Here is a 26917-nt window from a genome sequence, read left to right on the forward strand (position 1 = left end):
CTTGTTTAGGTGTTTGATTTTCAACAAAAAGGCGAAAGTGACTAACTTAAAAAGCTAGCTGGCTTGTGACTGGACTTTTAAGCGTGAGAGACTTGTTTAAGCGCACAAATAATCTCAGCAGTTGTACCAACCAGGTCAACTTTTTCTGAACAGACTGTGTTAAAATAAAGCTCAGATTAAGTCTAAAGTTTCTAACAGAGCAGTGCTTTCATTTAGACCCATACCCCAGGGAATGCTGATGACATCAATAGCAATAAATATATACAAAATAATACAAAAGTCATATTAGGAGGAATGAATGATAGATAATTTGAATAGATAATCAACATTTAAAAACTATATTTATTTACTATATAAGTATTTACAAAAATTGCAAACATAGATTTCAAAATAAATATGTACAATCTTTAGTTTTATATACATTCTTCAACATTACCTTTCGTACCATTTAACGGGCCCATATTACGCTATTTTCTGAACTACGTTATAATGCTGTTTCCTCATCATGTGTTTTGACTCATTCACATAATGCTTAACACACAAGTACTTCATATTTAAGATGAGTTCTTCTCTCAAATGGAAAACACTGTTACACCTTGTGATGTAATGTGGTGATACAGGAAGTGCGCCACTGTGTTTTTAAACTCCATACACCTTCACTAGAAGCTGTATGCCAATCTCTACTTAAAAATAAAAAGGTTAACTTGAAAAATACAGCTTCATGACATCACAAGGTGGAACAGAGCATTTTGATCTTTGGAAATGTAGACAGACTAACAATAAAGTTACACAAACATGTGTGAATGAAACAAAACACAACTCCAGGTACATTTTTGATGAGGTAATGTTATAACATGGCTTAAAGCTCACAAGAGTCCATTTTGCATAATATAGGACCTTTAAAATCGCAATAAATTAGTAAAGCAAGGAATCCAACAAAATAGACTTCATTATATGCATTACAGTATTATAAAGTGTCATATCTTTCAAGTTTTGTACACTGAGATTGTTTAAACATTCTGAAATATTTTGTGACTTAAGAGTGCAAATTCTGTCAAGTTTACATTTAAGAAAATGTAAAGCAAGTGTAAAAAAATGTAATGGGGAATATGTTTCATTATTTTTTGTGATAATAGTATGCTTGTTTTCTGCATGCAGTCTTTGAGTCTTTGGGCAAGACACTTCACCCACGTATGTAAGTATGTAGATCATGAGTAACCGTGTTGTCAGTCTATCCCAAATTGGAAACTGGAAACTCAAAATAAAATTTGTTTTTCAGTATTAATAATGGTTTAAAGGTACATCATGTAACTTTTTTTGTGGAGGATCCGTCAAATGCTTTTCTTCATAAAGATGTTATTGCTTTGTATGGACTTTTTCACAGTATGGCATTAAACCTTTCTATCAGCATGAAGACGAAACCAGACCAAGTTACAGGTCAGATCAGTGGATAGGAGACCTCGCACACAGTCAGAATCCATAGAAACAAGCAGGTGACGGACCCCAACCAAAAAGTTACATGGTGCACCTTTAACTGTAGCCTGTTCTATTTATTACCTCTGCCAAGGAGGTTATGTTTTTGCCGGCGTTTGTCTGTTTGTTTGTTTGTTTGTTTGTTTGTCTGTTAGCAACATAACTCAAAAAGTTATGGGCCGATTTTGATGAAATTTTCAGGATTTGTTGGAAATGTGAAAAGGAAGAACTTATTTCATTTTGGGGGTGATCTGGAAGAAATCCTGGATTCTGGATCACTTTGAAATTTTAGTTAACATTGTGGTAAATGGGGCCAAAAATTTTGTTTCTCAATATCTCGGTTAATTATTGACCAAACCCCATGAAATTTGACTCAGGGATGGACAATGGGATCCTCTTTCATATTCCAAAGGCTGATCCGGATCTGATCCAGAAGACTGATTTTATCGCAATTTATATAAAAAATGGGGGTAGTCCTTGGCGGAGGTCTGCGCTCTCTGAGTGCTTTTCTAGTTCTAAATGGCAGTTCTTCTAGTTATAGTTGTAGCAGTGCATTGGATGACATTTACTTCACATTAAGAGTTAAAGCTGATATTAGTGGTCACAGTAGAAGTTGTTGTAGACAGTCTTCTTCATAAATCCTGAGTTAAAGGAACTGTATGTGAGATTTCTATTTCAAATTCCATAAAAACATAACTGTGTCCCCAGATACGAGGTAAACATGTTCAAGTCAAATATAGCTTTTACTGATAACAACATTAATTCAGATTTATTCTTAATAATAAAAAAATAAAAAATAAAAAAACAATTGATATGATGTAAAATTTAAAATAAACTTGTATGTGTCCTCTATCTGCAGGTTAAGACTCTGGGGACATAGGTTCAAGAGGGCACGTTACATACAGTTCCTTTAAACCTAATAGTATTTCACACAATAGTAGTAGCAATGGCAGGGTGCAGGCTTCATATTGATTCATTTTCATATTGATCCACTGTGGTCTGTATTGATAAAGTACGTAGTCAGTTCTCCTTTTCCTTTCACGTTCACAACTCCTCGTAAAGTGCAGCTGTATCCAATGCTCTCCACCTTTTGCTGTGTCTCCTCAGTCACCTAACACAAAAAACATAATAACTTTAGATCAATGGCATTTAAGTGCATATGACAGGTTTTGATGATTCTTAAAATTTACACAAATACACAAATCATGAAGCAATTTGGAAAGAAAGTTGAAAAATATGTAGGAAATTACAAGAACTAGAAAATTCAATTCTAGTGTTCCATATTGACTTGGCACACTAGGGAGAATTTTGTCCAAAAGTTCAGCATAATTAACAAGAAACACATTTTTCTGTTACTTTATTATTATTTCAACAAAATTATGGTGTTTTCTTACATTTTTATTTGTCAACTCATAATTTCTGTGTATGTTAGAGGAGTTTTGGCCCTGAGTACAGGATGGTTGTTATAGGTAACAACACTTATGGAATTACCTAATGTGATGTTATGATTTATAATTTAAACCAGAAAAAAAGGAAATTTGGAAAAAGAATCGTACATTTTTTTAGTAAAATCTCAAATATTATGATTTTAACTGTGCTTTAGTACAATAAATCGTCCAAGCTGGCTGAAATCCGAACTGAGAATCCCATGTTTGCAGAGGTCTAAACTAAAAGGCTAGCAGTTTTACTACCGAAAAGGACCCAGCCAAATAGAAAAGATTAGTTGGAGACAGCATTCAAAGACATATTTTTATGTATTGTGATTTGCAGCTTCACTGATTCAGTTAATTAGCCAATAATTTAATATCATTAATTTAATATAATTTAATATAATTTAATATAATTTAATATAATTTAATATAATTTAATATAATTTAATATAACGCTGTTTTGGAAATAGGTTTTTAACTGTCAGATTGCAGATTTGTTGACCTGGTTTAAGGCTAATATCTCTGTGAATACCAGGCCTATCCACAAGAAACAAAAACTGGCTTAGAGTTCAGCGTCACTTCTCTGTCAGCATAAATAAAGAAAACAAACAATTATTTTTTCACAGTAGCTTCAGAAAGTGGTGGCATTACTCATTGTTGTCAATTGAAAGGACTATAACACATGAAATTAACATGACAGGTTTGTGGAGGCAATCCCAAACAAATAAAGCCAAAGGTTAAACATTTGTGGATCATACGCTTTAATATTTCTTTCTAAAACAGTGAATCTGCCATAAAGTTCTATAGGCCCCTAGATCTGAAACTATGACATCTTTAATTCTACAACCTGAATGCAACCTATGAGACAAAGTGAAATGAATGAAAGTGAATAAGGGATTTCACTACTGTTTGGTAAATATTGTGAATAATAATGAAACTACAATGCAGTTTCTCTTAACTGCTACTTTGCAGCTGATGTCATCAACATTCCCTCAGAGTCTGATGTTAACTGGAGGCGCTGCTCTGTCTGAAGCTGCTCTTTTCAGACAATCTAGGTTTATTGTTTTTTTTTTAGTTTTTTTTTATTGCTATTTCATGGGTTTGCTTTTATTTGACTCGGTACTGGTTTTGGTGGATTCACAAGGTTAAATTGAGCATTTATACCGTCTGTTGTTCACCTTTTGTTATTTTTAATCTTAATATTGTGCAGGACTTTTGGGAACTGTTATGTACAATATAAATAATGCGGATTTGGATTTGAATTTTATTTTCATGTTTTTCTGACCTGTATTTTGTCCAGGACTCCGGTGCTGTCCATTCGACTGGCCACATTCACAGTGTTTCCCCAAATGTCGTATTGTGGTTTGTGAGCTCCTATGACCCCTGCTATCACCGGACCATGGTTTATACCTGAGAGAAGTAAAGAGGCAAATACATACTAAATTAAAGATGAAATGTGTAACTTTTATCTCCTTGGAGTTGTCCTTGCTTTACCTGACAATAAGTGTGATTATTGCTCAGAAAATACATTCATTCTTACTGTGAGTAGGGTTGCCTCTCCACAGATGTGAGGTGTATCAACACCCGCTTGTCTCCATGTAGATATACAAGTTTTTTCCATGTATTTCTTCTTGCCCATGCCTATCCAATACAAATGAACTAACCTAACCTAATGCCATAATGTGAAACATTCCAGGCGATGCAATCCTCATGGAGACAAGTAGGTGGTGAACCCCTCAGGTGAACTACCTGTGACGTGTTACAAGGATCTATGAACCCCTGGATCATTATGTTATAATTTAGACATTTTAAATAGCAATATTAATCTAAAACAATGTAATAAAAGTAACAAGCCTACTGACTTGCGTGCTAGAAAACTGATTTGGAGTGTCACAACAAAGAGCCACGCCGCTGTGGGCCCCTCTGATGGACAGGGGTAAATTACTTTAGTGAGCAGCAAATTTTTTCCATTTGTGACAAAATTACTCCATGACACTATATGTCCATCACTAATTGAGAAAATAAAACTGTAAGTAAGCAAAACCAAGTAAGTACAGAGCAGTGGGTGGAGCAATGACATCTCATACAAGAGAATAAAAATCAAAGAATAAAAAGAAGGGGAAACAACTAGAACAGGGTTGCAATCTCTGAAAAGTCAAGTCTCTTTTAAGCTGAACAGTTAATGTGTAAAAAGTTGAAATAGTTGAAACTTACCTATCCTGAGTTTGAAGCTTTGGAAAGAGTGAGTGTTGATGGCCTCTAGTTTCCCCATTATAGCGAAGGCGAACTCCACCATGGCTCTCACATGGGAGGACAGCAGCTCAGACTGGTCCTGCAGGGGGCGCCATACATCAACTTTTAGACTTAAAAATCTCGACGCAATGGAAATTACTTAGTTACTGTAGTTTAAATATACAATAAAAACACACTGAAAAGAGGAAATAGAAAAGTGATAGAAAAAATTCCTAAAATATGTTAAATATAGAGTACAATAAGAGATCATCACATTTCTACAAATTAGTGTTAAAATATTTTGTCATAGCTTTCGACATTGTGATATGTTTGCTGACTAAAACAAATAATAATAATAATAAAATAATGACTACATTTTGAAAATAGGGCTCAAATTAGATGATTTTTTTCATTTGAGTAATAGTAAATATAAAACAAAAAATATGATTCCATCATTTTAATTTTAAGACTGAGAAACAAAAAAATCTGAGTTTATTTAATTTCAATATAAAAATACACATAAGCCAAACACTGTACTCAGGTCCAGGTTTTCAGCAGCACAAAAAACTCAAAATTTACACACAAAAAGTCCTCATAATTTAATTTGAGTGGGTTAAAATAAGTAATTTTGAACATCAGGTCTAATTATAATTTCATTTAAGCTTTTGCAGATTGGTATTTTTCTGTATCACTTTCTGTTGTAATTTTTCCATAGTACAGATCCGGATTAAAAAATGTAATAATTCTAATAATAATAGAAATGACATAAAAATCAATAACTAAATGAATAAATAATAAAGGAATGAATAAAATTAGTTTGAATTAGAAATAGTTCAAAACACAGAATCTGCTGTAAATCTGGACTGACCTTCCTCTCCTCTCCAGGGGCAGTGAGACCGGCTGCAGCCATGTACGTACTCCCGATGGTTTTAATCTTTTCCACTGAACTGAACTTTGGTTTGGACAATAGCTGTGAAACACAAGATAGAAACATTATGAATAAATAAAAATACATAGATAATGACTTCATGTAGTGGTCTTCAATAGCAAGACACTTTTACAGACATTCCAAGTAACTTTTAAGGATGCTCCAGTATGTATTTTGTTTGCTGATACTGATATCTGGTATGATATCTGTCCTGCTGTTGTAGTCTATATTGACAGCAAAAAAATTAAATAAATAAATAATAGGATTACTGTATTATTATTATTACTATTTTTATTATTATTTTATAGTTTTTTTAAGCCAACGTTTCACTTAATCCAGTTGTTTTTGTTTTAACTCACTTATAATATCCTATTCCTGGATGTCTCAAAAAAGTAAAAGCACTTTTTTCATTTTAGTTGCCTTTATTGCACTGTAAAACATGTGCCCTTACTGTGAGTGGGCTTGCATCTCCACAAATCTGACTCTTATTTGCTCGTTTCCATGAAAATGTTGTTCCTATAATTTTCCATATATTAGAATGTTCTAAAGTACGGTTTAACAGTCATGCAGATAACGTGATATTGCAGATAATGTGATACAGATATTTTCTGATCTCTGTTATAATGCTTTTACCTCCTCAAAAACCTGGAGTTGTGTTTTGTTTCATTCACACATTTAACACACAAACCCTGCATATTTAGCCTGAGTTCTTATCTCAAACAAAAAACACACTGTTCTACCTTGTGATGTCATGTGAGTATACAGGAAGTGTGCCACCGCGTTTTTAAACTCCAAACACTTTCAGCAGAATCATTTGGAACATTTCAGCCCTGGAATTCTCTAAATCTCTAAAGATAAACGCTGTTCATTTAAAAACTAAAACTAGATGACATCACAAACTGGAACAGAACATTTTGACCTTTGGAGATGATGTAGGCAGACTAATAATAAATGATTACTCAAACATGCAACTCCAGGTATGATACATGGGCATGGTGAGAGAAATGTCTTGCCCAAGGACACAACAACAATCTGCTGGTACCTCGTCAAAGTCGGAGATGATTTCGTTGAGGAAGCGCAGACACTCCAGCCCCTCTTTACTGACGCTGCTTTCGTTATAAAACTCTTTAAACTGGGGTACGGAGGCAAACATCACACACACACTCTCGTACGATTGGCTGTACAGGTCCTGCAGGAAAATCACATTTAGCAGCAAAAACAGAGATGGAAAGTGAGTAATTTAAAAAGTGCATATGTTTTTCTAATTATTCCTTGGTTTGGTGGGATAGTATTTTTTTTTACTTGTTTGATCTCTTGACTTGTGAGCTTTAAAGGTGCATTGTGTAACTTTTTTGGTAGAAGGTCCAAATGGTTTTCTCAATGGTGATGTTATTGCTTTGTCTGGAACCAAAACCAGACTAAGTTACAGGTCAGATCTATGGAGAGGCAATCCCGCTCACAGTCAGAATGCCTCTTTTTCTAGGTAGTTGTTTAATGTCCTACTATAAGCAGGTGATGGACCCCCAACCAAGAAAGTTACATAGTTCACCTATAGGATACTTTACTATACATTACATTTCAGATCTTAGGTTGCATGTTTTTTTCTGACCTGGTTTCTGACGTTTTTTCCCATGAACACTGAGGCTACGTGCAGCGGGAGGACGTTCTGGAGTAGAAGTTTGTTCACGTTTTCCATAGTCTCCATCTCCTCTCGCTCCAAACAAAAACAGTGCTCCAACAGGAAGTCCACGCGGCAGTTCAGCTCATCCTGTGGAGGAGCAGTTAGCAAGTCACAAACCCAAAATAAATCACAATAAATAATGATATTAAAGTTGCTGTTCTGTTCAACCATGTGATGTCATGTGGTAATACAGGAAGTGCTCCATGGAGTTTTTAAAATCTATGCAACTTCACTAGAAACATTTGGAGAATTTCAGCCCTGGAATTACCAATCTCTGCTGAACAAAAGGTAAAATGTAGCTGTTAACTTGAAAACTGTCGTTACAAGACATCAAAAGGTAGAACAGAGCATTTTGAGCTGTGGAGATATAGACAGACTGATAATAAAAGGATTGCTCAGACAAAACACAACTCCAGGTATGGTTTTGAGGAGGTAACGGCATCATAACATGACTTAAAGCTCACAAGAATCAATTTTGTGTAATATAGGACCTTTAAATGGTTTGCAGTGGACCAAAGTTACCACTAATACAATAATATAACTGTTTAAAACGACTACAAAACCACAAAAAGAATTTCAATATTTTCAAATACATTTTAAGCAAAGTTACTTAATAAGCCAAAAAATAATAAAAAATAATAAAAATCATCAGCTATAATGATGTGTTCTGAAACTATAAAATAAAATAAAATAAAACAGACAAACATGTGTCTATACAAAGAGTATTGTTATTAAAACAGGGAAAAATGTATCTGGAAATAGAAATGTCATTTTAACAGTTTTTTCAGTTACCATGAATATTTTTGGCCATGGTTGGTTAAACGTAGAAGCGGACTTACGCTGAACAGAAACATGCAATGCAATTATTTTTAAAGGCAGAAGTTCAGGAGTTGCACCACTCAACAACAAATCCAATGTGAACGCAGCTAAAGTTGCTGTGATCTAGCTCCACCTTAAATCTAATTATCCACCACAGTTTGCCCAAGTACAGGTAAAAAAATATGTGTCCGATCCTCAGAATAAAGTTGTCCAGAAAGTGTCACAAGGCTCACGGCACAAAACAAATTTAAACTGTGATCTGAAAGTGAAAGTATGCTACAACGCGAAGAACAGCTGGAAAAGAAATAAGCTATTAATATTATTATTACTGAATTATAAAATTACAAAGACTAAGGATTTTATTATATTATTTCATTTCATCATCAAAATAAAACTAATAACTGATTTATTAATTTTTTATTCTTTTCAATAATCACAAATAATTGTAAAATCACTATATTTTTCCTCACTCTTCATAACTCAAAGATTACACACCATGACATCTATGCCTGCGAATTTAAAGTATATTACTCTGAAGCATCTTGTGACCCCTTTTTTGAAAGCGCTGACTCACCTGTCTGGCTAAAATGAACCCCACAATGTAGAAGATGACAAGCCAAACTCCAGACATGATCTGAGGGTCTTTGAGGATTCCCGGCCTAAGGAATCAGACATCAGACATCATCATCAGCTGTTACATTATTAAAGCAATATTAAACAGGTAAAAAAAAATGCTCCATGGCAAAGTATTATGTAATCAGTATGGAAAAAACTGCCTCTTGCCTTCATCTGAGATCCTGTATAACTCTATTGGAGATTTTGAGAGAAATATCCAAACTTATGATCCACAAATGTTGAAGCTTATCATTTGTTTGGTATTGGCACCACAAAGTTGTCATGTTGATCAGAATGAATATAATAAACAGGTAAAACCATGTTGCCCTTTATTGTTTTGAAAATGCTATATTCCGACCACAACGTATTAACATGTTTTATAATTCACTTCACTTTTCTTTTTGACACTCTGAATCTCCCCTCCATGCTAAGACCCTCCTCCTTCAGAGCATCATCACAACACAATCAGCGTGCATCCCGCTAATAAAACGACTGCACATTTTGTCAGGTTTGTCAAGTTGCTGTGAAAAGTTTTGTATCACGTTTTCGTATATTTATGGACAATTCTTGTGTGACAGCATGGAGGACATAGGCTTGTGGGCGAAGCCTGTAAAATCTTAAAGCTAACCCTATAGAGGGTTCAAATAGAGCCTGGGAGATTGCTAAATTACTGAAGCATGCACGTATGAGATCTTAAACCTCTTCAGGCATGTTTTTGATGAGGGAACAATGTTATAACATGGTAGAAAGTCCCAAAAAGTCAATTTTGCATAATACCACCTCTTTACACTGAGCTGGAGGACTGATCAGAACTCTATGGTGGAACTTGCTGTTTAACCTTTTGTTGACCTGGTTTACGGTTAATATCTCTGTAATTACTGGGTCCAACCACATAAAACAAGATCTGGCACAGAGCTCAATGTCGTTTCTGCCAGTATAAATAAACAAAAAGTGAAACTATTTTTTCACACTAGCTTCAGGATGTGGTGCCATTATTAAATCCCAAAGACGTGATTGTTGTCAGTTGAAAGGGCTTTAAGCCATAAGAATAACATGACAAATCTGTGGAGTCAATCACAAGGAGATAATGATAAGATTCAACATGTAAGGATCATACATTTGGTGTAACTTTTCTGGTGGAGGGTCTGTCAAAAGCTTTTCACTATGGAGATGTTATTGCTTTGTATGGAATATTTCACAGTATGGCATTAAACCTTTCTATCTTCATCGAGACCAAACCAGACCAAGTTACAAGTCAGATCTGTGAAGAGTTGAACCCGCTCACAGTCAGAATGCCTGTTTTTTTTTAGGTATTTTTGTGTCATAAAACCACATGTAATTGCATAAATGTAAGGTAGAGCTGTTTAATGTCATAGTGTGGACCATTCCAAGCAGAGCAATGACATATCCATCAAAACAAAAACAAGCAGGTGAACCAGGTGTAACCAAAAAGTTACATAGTGCACCTTTAAGGTCAAATTCACAGTGCATCCTAGTTCAATGTAATCATGTAATAGCTTGTTTGTGATCTCTTGTTTCACTTCCATTACCTTTACGTGGTATAGGCCCTGTTTACACTATAACACTCATCAAATAATAATGGTAAAATGAGACTCAAACCTACATTCTGTACTTAAGTGAGACACTGTGAAAAACAAGACCTAAAGTGGGAAGAGCTGGACAGGACTACTCTGTATTCTGATCTATTATAATGTTGTTTCCTCATCACAAACATACCTGGAGTTGTGTATTGTTTCATTCACACATGTTTAACACACAAACCCTGCATATTAAGGTTGAGTTCTTCTCTCAAATAGAAAACATTCTGTTCCACTTCGTAATGTCATGTGGTAATACATGAAGTGTTTCACTGTGTTTTTAAGCTCCATACATCTTCACTAGAATAAATGAATTGGACACTTTCAGCCCTGGATTTGCTCATCTCTATTACACTAAAGGTAAAATGTAGCTGTCAACTTGAAAACTACTGCTTCATGACATCACAAGGTGGAACAGAGCACTTTCATCTTTGAAGATGTAGACAGACTAATGACTAAAGAGTAATGTGAATGAACCAAAACACAACTCCAGGCATATTTTTGATGAGGTAACAACATTATAACATGTCTTAAAAACAGACTACACCCATTGTAGTCATGGTTATAGTTCTGGTTTACATCTGGTATAGTCCAGGTATAGTCCAGGTTTAATCTGGGTCTTGTCCTGATATAGTCCTGGTATAGTTCTGGTTTAGTCCTGGTTTAGTCCTTATTTAATCCTGGTTTAAGATTAAGGTGAAGGTACACTTTACTGTCCCCATATGGACACTTCTTAAACTCTGGTTTAGTACTAGTGTAGACCTGGTTTATTCCTGGTTTAGTCCTGGTTTAATCCTGGTTTAGGTCTGGTCTAGATCTCTTTTTTATGCATGTGACCCACTTGTGCGTGCCGTTGTAGATCAGGTTGACGAGGCAGACAGATCTCGGCTCGTAAACGTGAAGAAACAGGGCCAGATACACGACCACCGCTAACGTTAGCAATAGCACCTTGACGGACATACAGGTCTTGACGAAAACCACCACCCCCAGCATGGCCAGCAGACAGCAGTACAGATAATACTGAAACATACAAGGGGGAAATGCATGTTAGGTATATTAAAGTGGATAGATTACATCCACATGAATCACAACAATGTCAATATAACACATAACAGTGTAATAAGAGCCCTTTAAAGGTGCAGGTGTGTTAAATCTCTCACATATAAAATTACAGCCAGACGCTAGCTAGCATTAGTCAACAGTTTTTCAATTAGTCACTCTCACCCTTTTTGTTCACATAAAAACACCTAAACGGGACCATGAACACTTGAACCGATCGCTTCTAAAAATGAGATGTTCCAATCCATTTAGTATTTTCAGACAATCTTAAAATGTTTTTGTGTTGTGTTCATTGTGTCACTATGGTAACTGCTTAACAGTCTGCCAACAGAGATATATGTAGAACCCCCAGCGTGATGTCACTGCAAATTATCAATAAAGCCTTCTACCCTCCATCTGAAATTATGCCATGATTCTTCTCAACAGAAATAATAAAACATGTGAAATGCAGAAGGAAAAGACATAAAACTCCTCACCGGTCCTGTGTAGAGCCTGAGTCCCTGCAGCTCAGTGATGTTGGTGATGGAGCCACAGTTGTCTCCTGGTTGGAAAAACTGAAAGAAAAACTGTTTTATGAAAGAGTTCTTTGGTTCAAACTTGGTATCATCTTAGTTAGACCTGGTTCAGACTTAGTTTTGCCTATATTTAATTTTGATTTAGTTTTGGTTCAGGCCTGGTTTAGTCCTGGTTTAGTCCTGGTTTAGATCTGGTCTAGTTCTGGTTTAGTCCTGGTTTAGATCTTTTTTAGTCCTGGTTTAGGACTTACATAATTGAGGATTCCCATAGTGAGGGTGATGAGGACACACAGAATGATCACAAACAGACGAAGAGCAGCTTGAATCGAAACTCCGGTTGGAAAACTATAAACCCAGTGAAGACTCATCGGCAACTTTGTACGCCATTTCTGCACAAAATAAAGGATTTAAAAATGCTAAATATAAACACTATAAAGGAAAGAGTACCTGTGGTCAATATTTACCATAGTTTTACATCAGTTAAGTGGCAGTTTGTGGAAAGAAATTTAAAAGAAATTTACAAAAATATCTAAAAATATCCATAGGAACAAGCAGGTGACAGACCCCTAACCAAAATGTTACATAGTACACCTTTAACCCTTCATTTAACAAAATAAAAGTGTTGTTTATTTTTATTAGTCTAAACATAACTATTGTGCATTTTAAACAAGTTTTGTCCCTTTTTTGCCCTTGTTACAGTATGGTTTCTAGGTAACAATTATGGAATTACCCCAGTGCATGTTGAATCTGCTGTCTATTGTTTAACCAGGAAGTAAAAGAAAAACACTTAAATACACTAGAAAAAAATAGGCAAATTTTTTGTGTGTAAAATCTTAAATATTTTATACCACAGCCAGTGAGAATTAAAATGCTAAATACTGTGTATTATTTTTGTATAACCACAAAGGTAGTTCTGGCAACAGTTAATCACTCTTCTATAACACGACGCTGTGAGCATCACAATAGCAACAGGTAAACAAATGAATTACTGTAAAGAGGAACTAGCTTAAACTAAAACAGAAACAATTCATGCTTTGAACATGCATGGACAGCTAAAAAATGGCCAGATATAAAGTCAGCTATTTTCAGTTGGTGGGACCATGGTATATGCGGATTAAGATACCTATATCTCTCTGTCTACATCTCCAGTAATCAAAATGCTCTGTTCCACCTTTTGATGTCATGTAGTGGTAGTTTTCAAGCTAACTGCTAACTTTTAGTTCAGTCGAGATTGGCTATTCCGGGGCTAAAATTACCCAAATAATTCTAGTGAAGCTGTATGGAGTTTAAAAACACAGTGGACCACTTTCTCTATTACCACATAACATCACAAGGTAGAATAGAGTGTTTTCTGTCTGAGAGAAGAACTCAGCCTAACATGTGTGAATGAAGCAAAACACAACTCCAGGTATGTTTTTGATGAGGAAACATCGTTATAAACATGTCTCAAAGTAAATTTTGCATAATATAGGACCTTTAACCCTCCAAAGCAAGCAATTGCAGTAGTTCTCAGTAATTGATTTGCATGTTTCCAATGACTCTGGCTATTATCTGTACACTGACTGATATGTAAATAAGTGGGTGTTGTTTACCTTTAAATATGCTATGAATGTGATGGACAGAAGCAAAACTAAAACAGGGAAAGTGACTCCATAGGAAATACCCATCTGGAAGTTTCTGAAAATAAAATAAAAACAGTAATGTACATTGTAAAAATATAAAATTATTCAGAATCTTAATGATTAGCCAAAAACGTTAATATTTATTCTGTGGAAGTCTTTGGATAGGTTTTCAAATCAGATTTCACAATGTAAGCTGAACTGAGAAGGCTGAACTGTAAAACTAATAGAAGAATCCCATGCATTTTACAATATGTTTGTAGAGGTCTAAACTACAGGGTTAGCAGCTTTTATTTAAACAAAAAGACGGGAAAACATTCTATTACTTAAATAATAACAGCCTTTGTTAAATGACACTTTAAATTTCAAATTGTGACTTTGTCCTGAAATTTGGATATCTTACATCCCCATTAAATCCTAAAATGAACTGAAAATAAGGCACTTACTGAAAAATTATTAATTATCAATTTGCACTTCCATGGGGTATTAACTGCTAACACATATCATATTACAGATTACAACTGATTGATTGACCCAAAATCCACCTAAAAATGACTCACTTTACAGAGACGAGCATCTGAACGGCGAAAAGAGTGACAAAGATCACAGCCAAAACTGTCATGGATCTGTGCAAACCCTGAACTTCTGACAACCGAAACTAAACATAAAAATACAAGATTTAGAATAATAATCAAATAATACATTACTCTTATGCTAAAGTGAACAGATCAGATACCTTTCTCTCCAGAGTCAAATCGTTAAACAGCAGAGTTAAGCAATTCAACTTCTTCTTTCTCCACCTAAAATAAAGACATGTGGAAACCTGGTTTAGTCCTGGTTTGGCCTTGGCTCAGACCTGGTTTAGTCCTGGTTTAGTCCTGGTTTAATATGACATTAGTCCTCGTTTAGCCCTGATTCAGACCTGGTTTAGTCCTGGTTTAGCCCTAGTTCAGACCTGGTTTAGTCCTGGTTTAGTCCTGGTTTAACCTGAGTTTAGGACTTATATAGTTGACGATACAGACATATACAGTATTACTGAAAAATATATTTATTGTTTATTGTATTTTCCTTCTATACCTTGCCGTGTCAACTGGATCCAGTGAACTTCGAACTGCATCACTGACAACAAGTCTGAGAAAGCACAGGAAATATATAATAAATATTTATTTTAAATACAGGTTTATTTTATTTATAATATTTTTGTGAAATAAACGTATAATTAGTGCCAAAAATGATTAATTTTCGTAGTTTCACACTAGCAAACAATGGAGTTTGTTTTATTCTTTCATGCGTATCAAAGTGACTGCCACGTTGCTTCAAGTGTTTTCCCATTGGCAAGTGTGCTGGTTTTTCGTCACTCTGAACCCACTGACATCTCTTAAGTCTATTTGCAATCATACTGTACACTCACCGTCCAGAGGGGTCATTCTGATAGGGGCCTTTTTCCTGAAGCAAACACAGACTTAATTAAAAACCATAAAAGCAACAAGACACACCTGCACCTTTAAAGGGCCCTTATTACACTGTTATGTGTTATCTCCTCATCACAAGCATACCTGGAGTTCTTCTTCGTTTTATTCACACATGTTTAACACACAAACTGCCTGTTTAGGCTGAGTTCTTCTCTCAAATGCAAAACTCTCTGTTCAATCTTGTTATGACATGTGGTAATACAGCAAGTGCTCCACTGTGTTTTTAAACTCCATACACCTTCACTACAATTATTTGGAAATGTAGACGGATTAATCATAAAGGATTACTCAAACACGTGTGAATGAAACAAAACACAACTCCAGGTATGTTTTTGATGAGGCAGGCATTATAACATAGCTAAAAAGCTCACAAGAGTCAATTTTGTGTAATATAGAACTTTTAAAACCATTGGTTAGATTTACTTGTGGTTGGTGGGGGTGGTTCAGCCCCATGTATCTCCGGAGAAGATGCTTTTTGGAGGGCTTGGCATCAGGGTTGCTGAGTTCAGCAAACGGGTGGATGGTCTGCCAAGACTGGAGATACTGAGACATCCGCACGGAGGCTCTCTGACGCTGGCCCTCTGCCGTTAGCTTTGCCCCCTCAAACAAAACAACAAAATATATGAACTGCTGTCGTCACAATACTAAAAATTCTAACTCAGTTTCAATGCCACAGAAGAGATTTGATACTAATTCTGATACAATAATGATACTAAAAACATTTTTATTTAGACAATAGAATGTGATTTTCTACATTAAATTGTTGTACTTTCTTTTATATTACTACGTGGCCTTATGTAAACCCTCAGAGGTCCAGGTAGGTTTATAGTGGTCCATGGGCGTATACTAGTCTATGTGCTCTAATACTTGTTCTGATATAGCCCAAGATCATTCTAAAACTATTCAGGAAAGGTTAATTTGTGTACTGTGAAAGTAAATTTTTTAGCATCAATACCTGCTGAAATGAGCATCTAGTTTTGATACTTTTGACTCCGATTTTTTTGAGCCAATACGTAGGACAGGTTTTGATTATTTTCCCAAAATTATGTAATTCAAATTCCCAATAAACTCACCCACAGCCCTTGTTACCTTTAAGAGAGCTGAGTTGTCATGTTTTATGCAGTTATCTCTTTGTATTTAAGTGTTCAAATAAAGTTTCTGTGGTGGAGATTTAAGGCAGATACACTAAAAAGTCAAAAAATATCATTCTATTTCTCTTCTATAACAGCTGAATTTCTGTGCGTACGACTATTCCTGACTGGTCTTAGCATTTGTACATCCAGAATAACATTTTCAGTTAATAATTTTAATTTTCTTTTTTGAAAGCCCCAAATCTTCATAACCCGAAGCTCAAACCGCATGCAATAATGTAAAAAGTACAGTTGCAGTTACCAGTTTGTGCCTGCGTGGAACGCCTTGTGGTTTCTCGGGGTCGATGACGAGGTAGGTTATTCTGCCCTGGAGGAGGGGATCTCTGGTCGCGCCATTACCAGGCTCCACCAGGTACGCTCCGTCCAGATGCATGAGTGTGTCCTCTGTGATGTGCACACGACTGTGGACAAGAGGGAGGGAATCAGAGGATGGACACTTCTGTTCTAAGGGCTGTTATTCTCCTCAAACTACCCTGACACAGATCTGCTGACCCTACCCTGACCAGTACTTGGACTGAGACACTGTTATAACAACAGGTGGATCAAATGATACAGATAACTGAAACTCAAACACTTGGTTGTGCTGTCTCTAATACTGAAAGAAAAAAGAAAAAAAGAAAAAAAGCATCTATCTCTCTGTCTTTCTCTCCATCTGAAATCATGACATCTTCACACTCTAAAATCTGAAAAACAATTGTGAATTAGAAAATATCTCACCCGGGAAGGCCGCCTGACTCCATGTGATTGGCCAGAGTGACATCATGTGACCAGACATCATACTGCCACTTTTGGAGCCCAATGACTCCAGACAGAACGCTCCCCGTGTGCACACCCACACGCATGTTTATGTCCACGCCTGTCGCCTCGCGCAATTTACTGCAAGAAAATACACAACATAATACTCTTAAACGATTTCTGATGAAAGGTGCGCTATAGCTGCAAAATTAATCGCAATCAAAACCACAGTTTGAATTAGCAAATCACAAAGACTCCCATTTTTACCATAATTTTCTTCACAAGCAACAAAATCTCCTCTCTTATTGTGCATAAAAACTGCTATCCCTGTACTTTAGATCTGTACAAACATGTTGTGAAGTGTAATTCTTGCATTAGTTTGTCAGTTCAGATTTCAATCTTTTTGTCAGTTTTTCTGAACATGTTAAAAATGTGAAGTATGAACAGAAAACCTAAATCAAAATGCTTGTCAGAATAATCCCAATTAGATAGTAGATAGATACACCAACTGCCTGTTTCCATGAAGATTAGAATGAACATCTCCACCCTCCACCTGAAAAGTTACATAAAACACCTTTAAAAGGTCTGTCATCAAATGAGGAAGTAGTGGAGAAACAGGTTTTCAATCTTTCCTCTAATAGTATTTATATTTGTCATATATAATCATTGAGATTAAAGGTCCTATATTACACAATATTGACTCTTTTGAGCTTTAAGCCATGTTATAATGTTGTTACCTTCTTAGAAATACCTAGAATTGTGCTTTGTTTCACTCTCTCATGTTTGCGTAATCCTGGTTTATAGTATGCCTACATCTACAAATCTCAGAATGTTTTGCTCCACCTTGTGATGTCATGAAGCGGCAGTTATAAATTTATCAAATTCCTTTTAAACTTTGTTAAAGTAAATTTGCCAATCTTTACAAACAAAAGGCAGAAGGTCATTCTAGATGATGATTCCAAATGATTACAGTGAAGGTATATGGAGTTTAAAAACCCAGCAAAGCACTTCCTGTATTGCTAAATGACATAACAATGTGGAACGGAGTGTTTTGAGAGAAGACAAAACATGTGAATGAATCAAAACACATCTCCAGGTATGTTTGTGATGAAAAAACATTATAACATGCATCAAATATAGCACTGTGTGGGACCTTTAAATATAAAACTTGAGTTGAACTGACCCAATAGCTGTGCACATGTCCAGTCCCATCTGTACACAGTTCTTGGCATGAGTTGGAATTGGATCAGGTAAACCAGAGACGCAGTAGTAACAGTCACCCAGGATTTTAATGCGCAGGCAGCCATTTTTCTGCAAATAAAAAAATAAGTGGAAAAAAATGTTTATAAGTACCTAAAATTATTCTTATTACATTAGTTATTAGCAATAAACATGGATAGGTGCAAATGAACAAAGATATATTATAATCTATACTAAGGAATAATATTAAATCAGATATATTGCACTTGAGCTTGCTATAGATAAAATCAGATCAAATGTGTAGACCTTTGCCAAAGCACTTATTCTATCTCACAATTTTAACAATATAGTGCCCACACTTCAATTCAATTCAAGTAACCCTTAAAATAGACATATTGTGCTTTTGTCTGTTCTATAGCTATAATCTGTGACACTTATGGATTTTTATGTTGTAGTTTGGATATTTTAAATCTCAGTATTCATCTCAAACAACTCAATAAAAGAAAAAGCCAGCTGACTACTGCATTAGAAAACTGTGATGCCCAGTGGGAGCTGACGTCACCGTAAATGTCATCAAAACAAAGAGCTGTGTAGCTGTTGGCTCCTTTGATGGATAGCTAAAAAAAAAAAAAGCTGCCAAATCCTACATACATCAACAATTAAGAAAATAAAAGTAGTACAGAAGTAAGTACAGAGCAGTGGGCGTATGCTGATGAAAAAAGAGGTTGGACAGCAATATGGCGTTTTGAACATAAGCAATTAAAGAGCCAAATACTAACACAACTCCGAGAAAGTAAATGAGAAGCGGAAACAACTATAACATGGTTAAAAGCTCTGAAAAGTTGTTTTTGCATAATAGGTCCACTTCAAAACCTTTAAAAAAAATGTGTTTCTGTTTCTTCACCTTTGCAATGTCGTCAAATCGTCCAAAAAGTTTGTTGAGTACAGCCACCAGCTCCTCCGGGGTGCACGTACTGGCCAGTTTGGTGAAGCCCACAATGTCAGCGTACAGGATACTGTAATGAGAGAGTTGTGTGTCAGATGTTTTGTCCTTTCAATCATCGTATCTTTTCCTTACACCTCTTGTGTACAACAGAAATATATTTTTTATTCTTTATTGCTATATTTTATTTTTACTTGTACATATACATTTATGTAATTATTTCTGCAACCTATTTATAATTTGTTATTTCATTTCTCTTTATTATTATAATATGCTGTGAGCTACTGTGTCCAAATAATTTCCCTTGTTGATCAATAAAGTTTGTCTAAGTCTAAGGTTATCAAGTGTTGTTGTCAAAATGAAAACTGCAACACACAAAGATGGTCTGACAAAATCCTGAGTGGGGCTGCAAGAGGACTTATGATCAAATCAAAATGGACGCAATTAACAAATCACAAAGGGTGCAATTTTTTAAGTTCCATAATTTCCTCCACAAACAACAAAATCTCCTGTGTTATTTTGCATTTATATTTTGTATTAGTTTGTCAGTTGTCTTCTGGAATTGACAAAAAGTTGTTTAAAATGTGAAATTTGAACAGAATCCATTCATTAGAACGTAAATTGCAATTCTAATTGTTATTGTAATACTTGTCAGAAAAACACAATCTGATATGTGTGAAAGACTTTTTTAACAGCACACATCAGCTCACCTGTTGAAGTTCCAGCTAAGTCAGTTCTTTATGGTCAGTTTGTGTTAAAATAAAGCTCAGATTAAAGTTTGACTTGAGTAACAGAGCTTCAGACAGAGCAGTGCTTACAGTTAGCATCACATTGTTGCAGAGAAAAAAAAAGGTTCTCATGTAGACAAGGGGGGCAAAGGGGTTTGTCCCGGGCCCCATGGTTTTAGGAACCCAGAACTGGAACCTCTTCCTATTAATTTATATTAGAGGGGGGCTCCTGTGATGCTTCTTGCCCCGGGCCCCAACATTTCTGTGGATGGGCCTGTGCATCACAGTATATTACAATAAAAAAAGAGAAATGGTCATAATAAATTCTAATGTTGATATCCATACCTGACGTCCCTGTGCTGTCTGATGTAGAGACTGTGGAAGAGAGAGTTGTTTTTATCTTCTGCTGCAGGCTGACCTCTGGACTCCGGTTTGCACAAACGGCTGATCACCTCGGCCTTCAGCTCTTTCGCCAAATACCGAGGCAAAACAGAGAGAAGAAGCTGCTCCTAAAAAACAAGAGATACACTTAGAGCTTATCATTAAAGGTCCTACATTATGGAGAATTGAACTTGTGAACTTTAAATCATGTTATAATGTTACTTCATCAAAAACATACCTGGAGTTGTGTTTTGTTTTATTCACACGTTTATCACAGAAACCCTGCATATTTAAGCATAGTTCTTCTCTTAAATGGAAAACATTCCAGCTTGTGATGTCATGTGGTAATATAGGAAGCGTTCCACTGTGTTTTTAAACTCTGCACAACTGTACTAGAATTATTAGGATGATTTCACGCCTGGAACTGCCCATTCCTACTGAACTAAAGGTAAAAAGTAGCTATTAACTTGAAACTACCGCTATACGACATCACAGTGTAGAACAGAGGTCTCCAAAAATAAATAAATAAATAAATACAGACAGACAGACAGACAGACAGCCTAATAATGCAGGATTACTCAAACATGTGTGAATGAGACAAAATACAACTTCAGGTATGTTTTTGGGGAGGTAATAGCATTATAACATGGCTTAAATGTCATAAGACCTTGAATACTCTGCTTTACACTGTTTCTTGTTTATAGCCTAGATATATATTTTTATTTATTATATTTTTACTTGTACATTTCTTCCTTTTGACACCTGTCTATTTTTGCTACTTATTCTGAATGCACTGTATTATTATGAGCTATGGGAACTTGGACTTGAATCTAACGATTTTGAGGACTTGGGCCCGTTCTTAGAAAACACTTTTCTCCAAACAGTTGATGCTTTAGGTAAATTTTACAAGGAAAACTACTTCTCTATTTGTTACTAGGGATGTAGCAATAATTGAAATGCTGTGATAAGATCTTATCAAATTTACTGGAGGCTGTCTCAATAAAAGGGATTACAGGCACTCCAAAATACTGTACCGTGAGATTTTGATACTGTTACAAGCCTATTTGTTACTATGACATACTGAAGTAGTGTGAAAAACTGATAAATTGCAAAAAGTCAGCCCTGGTTTCGTCCTGGTTTAGACCTGATTTAGTTCTAGTTTAGTCCTGGTTTAGCACTGGTTTAGTCCTAGTTTAGCTCTGGTTTAACCCCAGTTTATTCAGACAGCAAACAGCAGTATAATTTTAACCTTAAAGGTGCACTATGTAGCTTCTAAGGTAGAGGGTATGTTACTTGCTTGTCTCCATGGAGATGTTATTTCTTTGTGTGTAATGTTCCACAGTAGGACATTAAACATTGATTGAATTTGATCAATTACAGGTGATTTATAGCTCAAAAAAAAAATTAAAACATGAATTCTTACAAAATTAAGGTTTACTTCTCCATAGATCTGACCATTCACCTGTCTCTATTGTGATTACCAAGTTTATTTCTGTACTGCGAAATAATCAAGGTAAAAGAGTAATATCTCCATGGAGACAGGCAGGTTGCAGACCCTCCACCAGAAAAGTTACACAGTGCACCTTTAAGAACTGCTTTTACAGTATAACTACCTCCGCTTTAACTGTCCTCCAAACAAAACAGATCTAGTTCTGTTTTATTTGCGTTTCATTTGTAGCTGGCGTGTGGTGTTTGTCTGCGCTTTGCTTCAGGTCAATGATTAATCCTTTGTCTCTCCTCTGGCCAAGAGCATACAGTAACCAGGCAATACCCTCCAGAGACACAGAGCTGAACAATTAAACACAACGATTTCCAATAAACTCAAAGCATCAGACACAGATCACAGAGGGAGGGGTGGTATGAGAGGGAACACCAGACCTGTTTTAATATGTTTTTATCATTTCTATTTGAAAGGTGCATTGCGTAACTTTTCTGGCAGCGGGCCAGTCACATGCTTGTTTCTATGGATATGGTGATCTCTCTGTCTGGAATGTTCCACAGTATGATATTAAGCACAGCTACCTTACGTTTATACAATTACAGGTGGATTTTTGGCTCAAAAAAACCCACCTGTCGCCTCTCCACAACTACACAATGCACCTTTACAGGTTAGGCCCTGGTTTAGTCCTGATTTCGTCTTACCTGTAAAGTGAGGTCTTGAGTGTGGACTGATAATGTACCTTAGTCCTGGTTTCGTCCTGGTATAGTCCTGGTTCAGAACTGATTAAGTCCTGGTTTAATACTGGTTTAGTACTTCTTTGGTCCTGGTTTAGAACTACTTTAGTCCTGGTTTGTCTTGGTTTAGCCCCGGTTAAGTCCTGGTTTAGTCCTGTTTTGTTCTGATTATGTCCTGGTTCAGAACTGGTTTAGTCCTGGTTTAATACTGATTTAGTAATGGTTTAGTCCTAATTTAGTCCTGCTTTATTCTTGATTTACTCCTGGTTTAGGCTTGGTTTGATCATGGTTCAGTATTGGTTTAGTCCTAGTTTGGTCCTGGTTCAGTCCTGTATCTGCTTGCTTAGAAGCCCATCAGGATTTTTACCTGTTGGTATTTCTGGACTTCCTTCTGTGAGCGAATGGCGCTGAACTCTTCTCTTTTCTGGTTGGACTTTCGGAGGTCATGCTCTGTCGCCCACAAGTGGTAACTTCCAACACAGTTTATACACAAGAAGAGGAGGGCATTGGCCACCAGCTGAGAAAGAAAGAGAGGGAGAAAGGGGCAGAGGAGAGAGAAGAATTCAGTTTTAAAGCTTTTGCCCTATTTTCTGTTCTATGCTATAGTGTTGTTTCCTCATCAAAAATCAAGTTGTGTTTTGTTTCATTCACACATGTTTAATCCTGCATATTTAGGCTAAATTCTTCTCTCAAACTGAAAACACTCTGTTCCACCTTGTGACATCATGTGGCTCGAACGTGTGTGAATGAAAGAATGAATGATATCATTTTGATCTGGTCCCAGAGCCACCATTCAAACAGAACTAAAGGGACGGACTTCCCCAAAAACATAATGTAATATTTACATGTGTTGTTTTGTTTTGCAAATCTCCATAGCCTCACACAGCTCATATGCAAACTCAGAAAACTGTCCTTTTGGATGCAAATAACAGACAGCTCCAGTCTGCACCACAGACCTGGTTTAGTCTTTCTTTAGTCCTGGTGTAGCCCCGGTTTTGCACTGGTTTAGTGTTGATTTAGCCCTGGTTTATTGCTGGTTTAGTCCTGGTTTAGTTCTGGTTTAGCCCTGGATTCTTGTTTTAACCTGGTCTAGTCCAGGTTGAGCCCTGGTTGAGCCCTGGTTTAGTCCTGGTTTAGTCCTGGTTTCGTCTCACCTGCACAGCGAGGTCTGGCATATGGGGGCTGGTCACTGGGACATAAACACTGATGATGATGATGTGAGCCACACTGGTGAAGATTCCAACCATCAGAGCCCAGGCCAAAGATAGAGGGAGGACTGAGTACACACTGAACGACAGGAAGAGGAAGAACGCCACCTGAGAAAACAGAGAGATAACCTTTAAAGGTGCATTGTGTAACTTTTTGAATGGGGGTCCGACACTTGGTTGTTTCTATGGATGTGTCATTGCTCTGCCTGGAATGCTCCACAGTATCACATTAAACAGCTCTACCTTACATTTATTCAAATACAGGTGGTTTTATAGCTCAAAAATACCTAGAAAAACAAACATTCTGACAGTGAGTGGGGTCGCCTCTCCAATGATCTGACTTGTAACTTGGTCTGGTTTGGTCTCCATGAAGATGAAGAAGTTTAATACCACACTGTGAAACATTTCAGACAAAGCAATAACATCTCCATGGAGAAAAGCATCTGACTAACCCTCCACGAGTAAAGTTACACAATGTACCTTTAACACACCAAGATCAGGATTTTACATTTCATTCATTGGAAGCAGATGTCACATACATAGTAGGTAATTCCAGTTCTGTTACCTGGCAACCATAATAAACAAGGGCCAAAACCTGTCTACATTTTTGCAGAGTCACAGTAGAAATAATATATATATTATAATAATCATTATTTATAACAATGTTTTAATTTTGGTACCTCATCCCAAACATACCTGGAGTTTTGTTTTGTTTCATTATTTTTTTTGTTTCGTATTTTTTTTAATTATTATTAGTCTCCAAAGCTCAAAATACTCTGTTTTAGCTTTTACCTTTTGTTCAGTAGAGATTGGAAATTCCAGAAATGAAATTATTCAAATGATTAAAGTGAAGGTGTGTGGAATTTAAAAACACAGTGGGGCACTTCCTGTATTACCACGTGACATCACAAGGTGGAACAGAGTATTTTCCATTTGAGAGAAGAGCCTAAATATGCGGGATTTCTAAGTTAAACATGTGAATGAAACAAAATTAAGTCAGTTGTTTTATTTATATAGCGCTTTTCACAGACATATGTTCATTCACTCGATACCTGGTGATGGTAAGCTACTATTGTAGCCACAGCTGCCTTGGGGCAGACTGACAGAAACAAGGCTGCCAATCTGCGCCATCAGCCCCTTTGACCACCACCATCCCTCACACTCATACCACTCTCATACTAGGCAATGTGGCTGAAGTGTCTTGCCTAAGGACACAACAACTGTTATGACTGGCGCCCCACTGTGGCACCTGATTTTCCCAGTGGTCTCCCATCCAAGTACTAACCAGGTCCAGATTCTGCTTAGCTTCTGAGATCTGACGAGATCAGGCTTTGACAAGTCAATATAGCCACAACAAATCACAACTAGAAGTGTGTTTGTGATGAGGAAACAACATAATGACAAATCAGAAAATAGTGCAATATGGGCCCTTTGAAGATAAGGCAGTGGGAGGGGGGTTGAGGGTGAATTCTGTTACCAGGTACCCTGCTCTCCATCAGAAAAGTTACAGTTCACCTTTAATTTGACATAAATACACAGATTTAAAAAAAAAAGTACTTTACATTTTGTTTTGACTTTTGGAGACTGGATTGAATTTCTTATTTTCTGCATCTAAAATGGTCTCAGTTACTACTTTATTTTTATTCTTATTTTTGTTTGTTTGTTTTGCTAGGTTAGGTAGTTGTTTAAATGCTATCAGGTCAGTACAATGCACATATGACGCATCTGACCTGTTCCCATGCGGTGACTGGTCCCCCGGTGAAGATGAAGACCACAGCGATGATGAAGAGGGTGCTCCAAACAAACAGGGCCAGGGCTCCTCCACAGCGCCTCACTGTGGCCAGCCAGGGTAAACACACCAGCAGCAGTGTGCTCAGACACAAGACTATACAGACCACAGACAAGGCACCCACATGCACATCGGGACTCTGTATGATTCAAGAAAACAAAGGAATACACATTTTTACGGTCAAAACAGAACTAGCTAAATGTAAACAGTTTGTAGTGGTTTAAAGTTATTCCTTACTTACCTTATGCATTCAGAACACCCTAATTAATCACCACAATGTGTTTATAAGAGCTTTTCACAACTTTCACAACAGAGACCAGAGCGGAGTTTTGTCCTCACGCTAATGCTAACAACAACTAGCATGCTTACAATGCACCAGCCTTACTTCCTGTCTCACAAAGAATAAAAATACTTTATAATTACATCAACAACATAGCATCTTATTTTGACCCCAAGAACTGCCTTTACAATATCTCTATTGTAAATCAGGTACAGCCCCTTTAAATGGTAAATAAATGTTTTTTTGTTAGTTTGTTTGTTTGTTGTTTTTTTTTTTGGTTTTTTTTTGTGCTTTCTACTAGTTTGACATTTGGGAGAAAGGTGACAAAACTGCTTTTGTGTAATGCCCCTTCTTTATAGGTGCATTCTGTAACTTTTGTGGTCAAATGCCTTTCTCCATGAAGATGTTATTGCTTTGTAAGGAATGTTTCACAGTATGGCATTAAACCTTTCTATCTTCATCGAGACCAAACCAGACCAAGTTACAGGTTAGATCTGTGTAGAGGCGACCCTGTTCACAGTCAGAATCTTTTTCTAGGTATTTTTGAGCAATAAAAACACCTGTGATTGAATAAATGTAAGGTAGAGCTGTTTAATGTCATACTGTGGAACATTCCAAGCAGGGTAATGATATATCCATAGAAACAAGCAAGTGACAGACCCATAATAATAAAGTTACGCAAAGCACAATAAATATAACACATTTACAAAAGTTTATAATTTTTCTGAGCTATAGGCCCCATAATTCGTTCCATATGAGTTCTCCATTGTCACGGCTGGGATAGTCAAGTGTGTGTGACTTGACTCGTTCAATTAAATAACTACATAAGACTAAAGGTCACATGACTCATCTTAAACAGGACAAAATGCTTATGAGCGTTTAATCA

The 26917-nt window shown here is 36.3% G+C and overlaps 1 protein-coding gene and 1 pseudogene across 1 annotated transcript; both read right to left on the reverse strand.

Annotated features, from left to right (window-relative positions):
• Positions 1 to 324: 324 nt before the first annotated feature.
• Positions 325 to 26025, reverse strand: LOC110158296 (adenylate cyclase type 2-like). The gene is made up of 25 exons (XM_055156664.1): positions 25993 to 26025; positions 25693 to 25890; positions 23909 to 24070; positions 23122 to 23271; positions 20544 to 20707; positions 19432 to 19543; positions 18511 to 18638; positions 17310 to 17468; positions 16834 to 16993; positions 15865 to 16041; positions 15381 to 15415; positions 15047 to 15100; positions 14706 to 14769; positions 14530 to 14627; positions 13943 to 14027; positions 12602 to 12739; positions 12312 to 12389; positions 11618 to 11796; positions 9138 to 9222; positions 7673 to 7831; positions 7106 to 7252; positions 6004 to 6105; positions 5118 to 5235; positions 4189 to 4313; positions 325 to 2584 (listed from the first exon to the last, which is right to left on the reverse strand). Exons 1-25 carry the CDS (start codon positions 25999 to 26001, stop codon positions 2453 to 2455), a joined length of 3018 nt encoding a protein of 1005 aa, XP_055012639.1. The 5' UTR covers positions 26002 to 26025; the 3' UTR covers positions 325 to 2452.
• LOC129409962 (5S ribosomal RNA) lies at positions 25200 to 25318 on the reverse strand (annotated as a pseudogene).
• Positions 26026 to 26917: the final 892 nt, after the last annotated feature.

Source organism: Boleophthalmus pectinirostris, unplaced genomic scaffold, assembly GCF_026225935.1.
Source record: "Boleophthalmus pectinirostris isolate CB_2022bp ecotype Guang Dong unplaced genomic scaffold, ASM2622593v1 HiC_scaffold_20, whole genome shotgun sequence".
Lineage (NCBI taxonomy): Eukaryota > Metazoa > Chordata > Actinopteri > Gobiiformes > Gobiidae > Boleophthalmus > Boleophthalmus pectinirostris.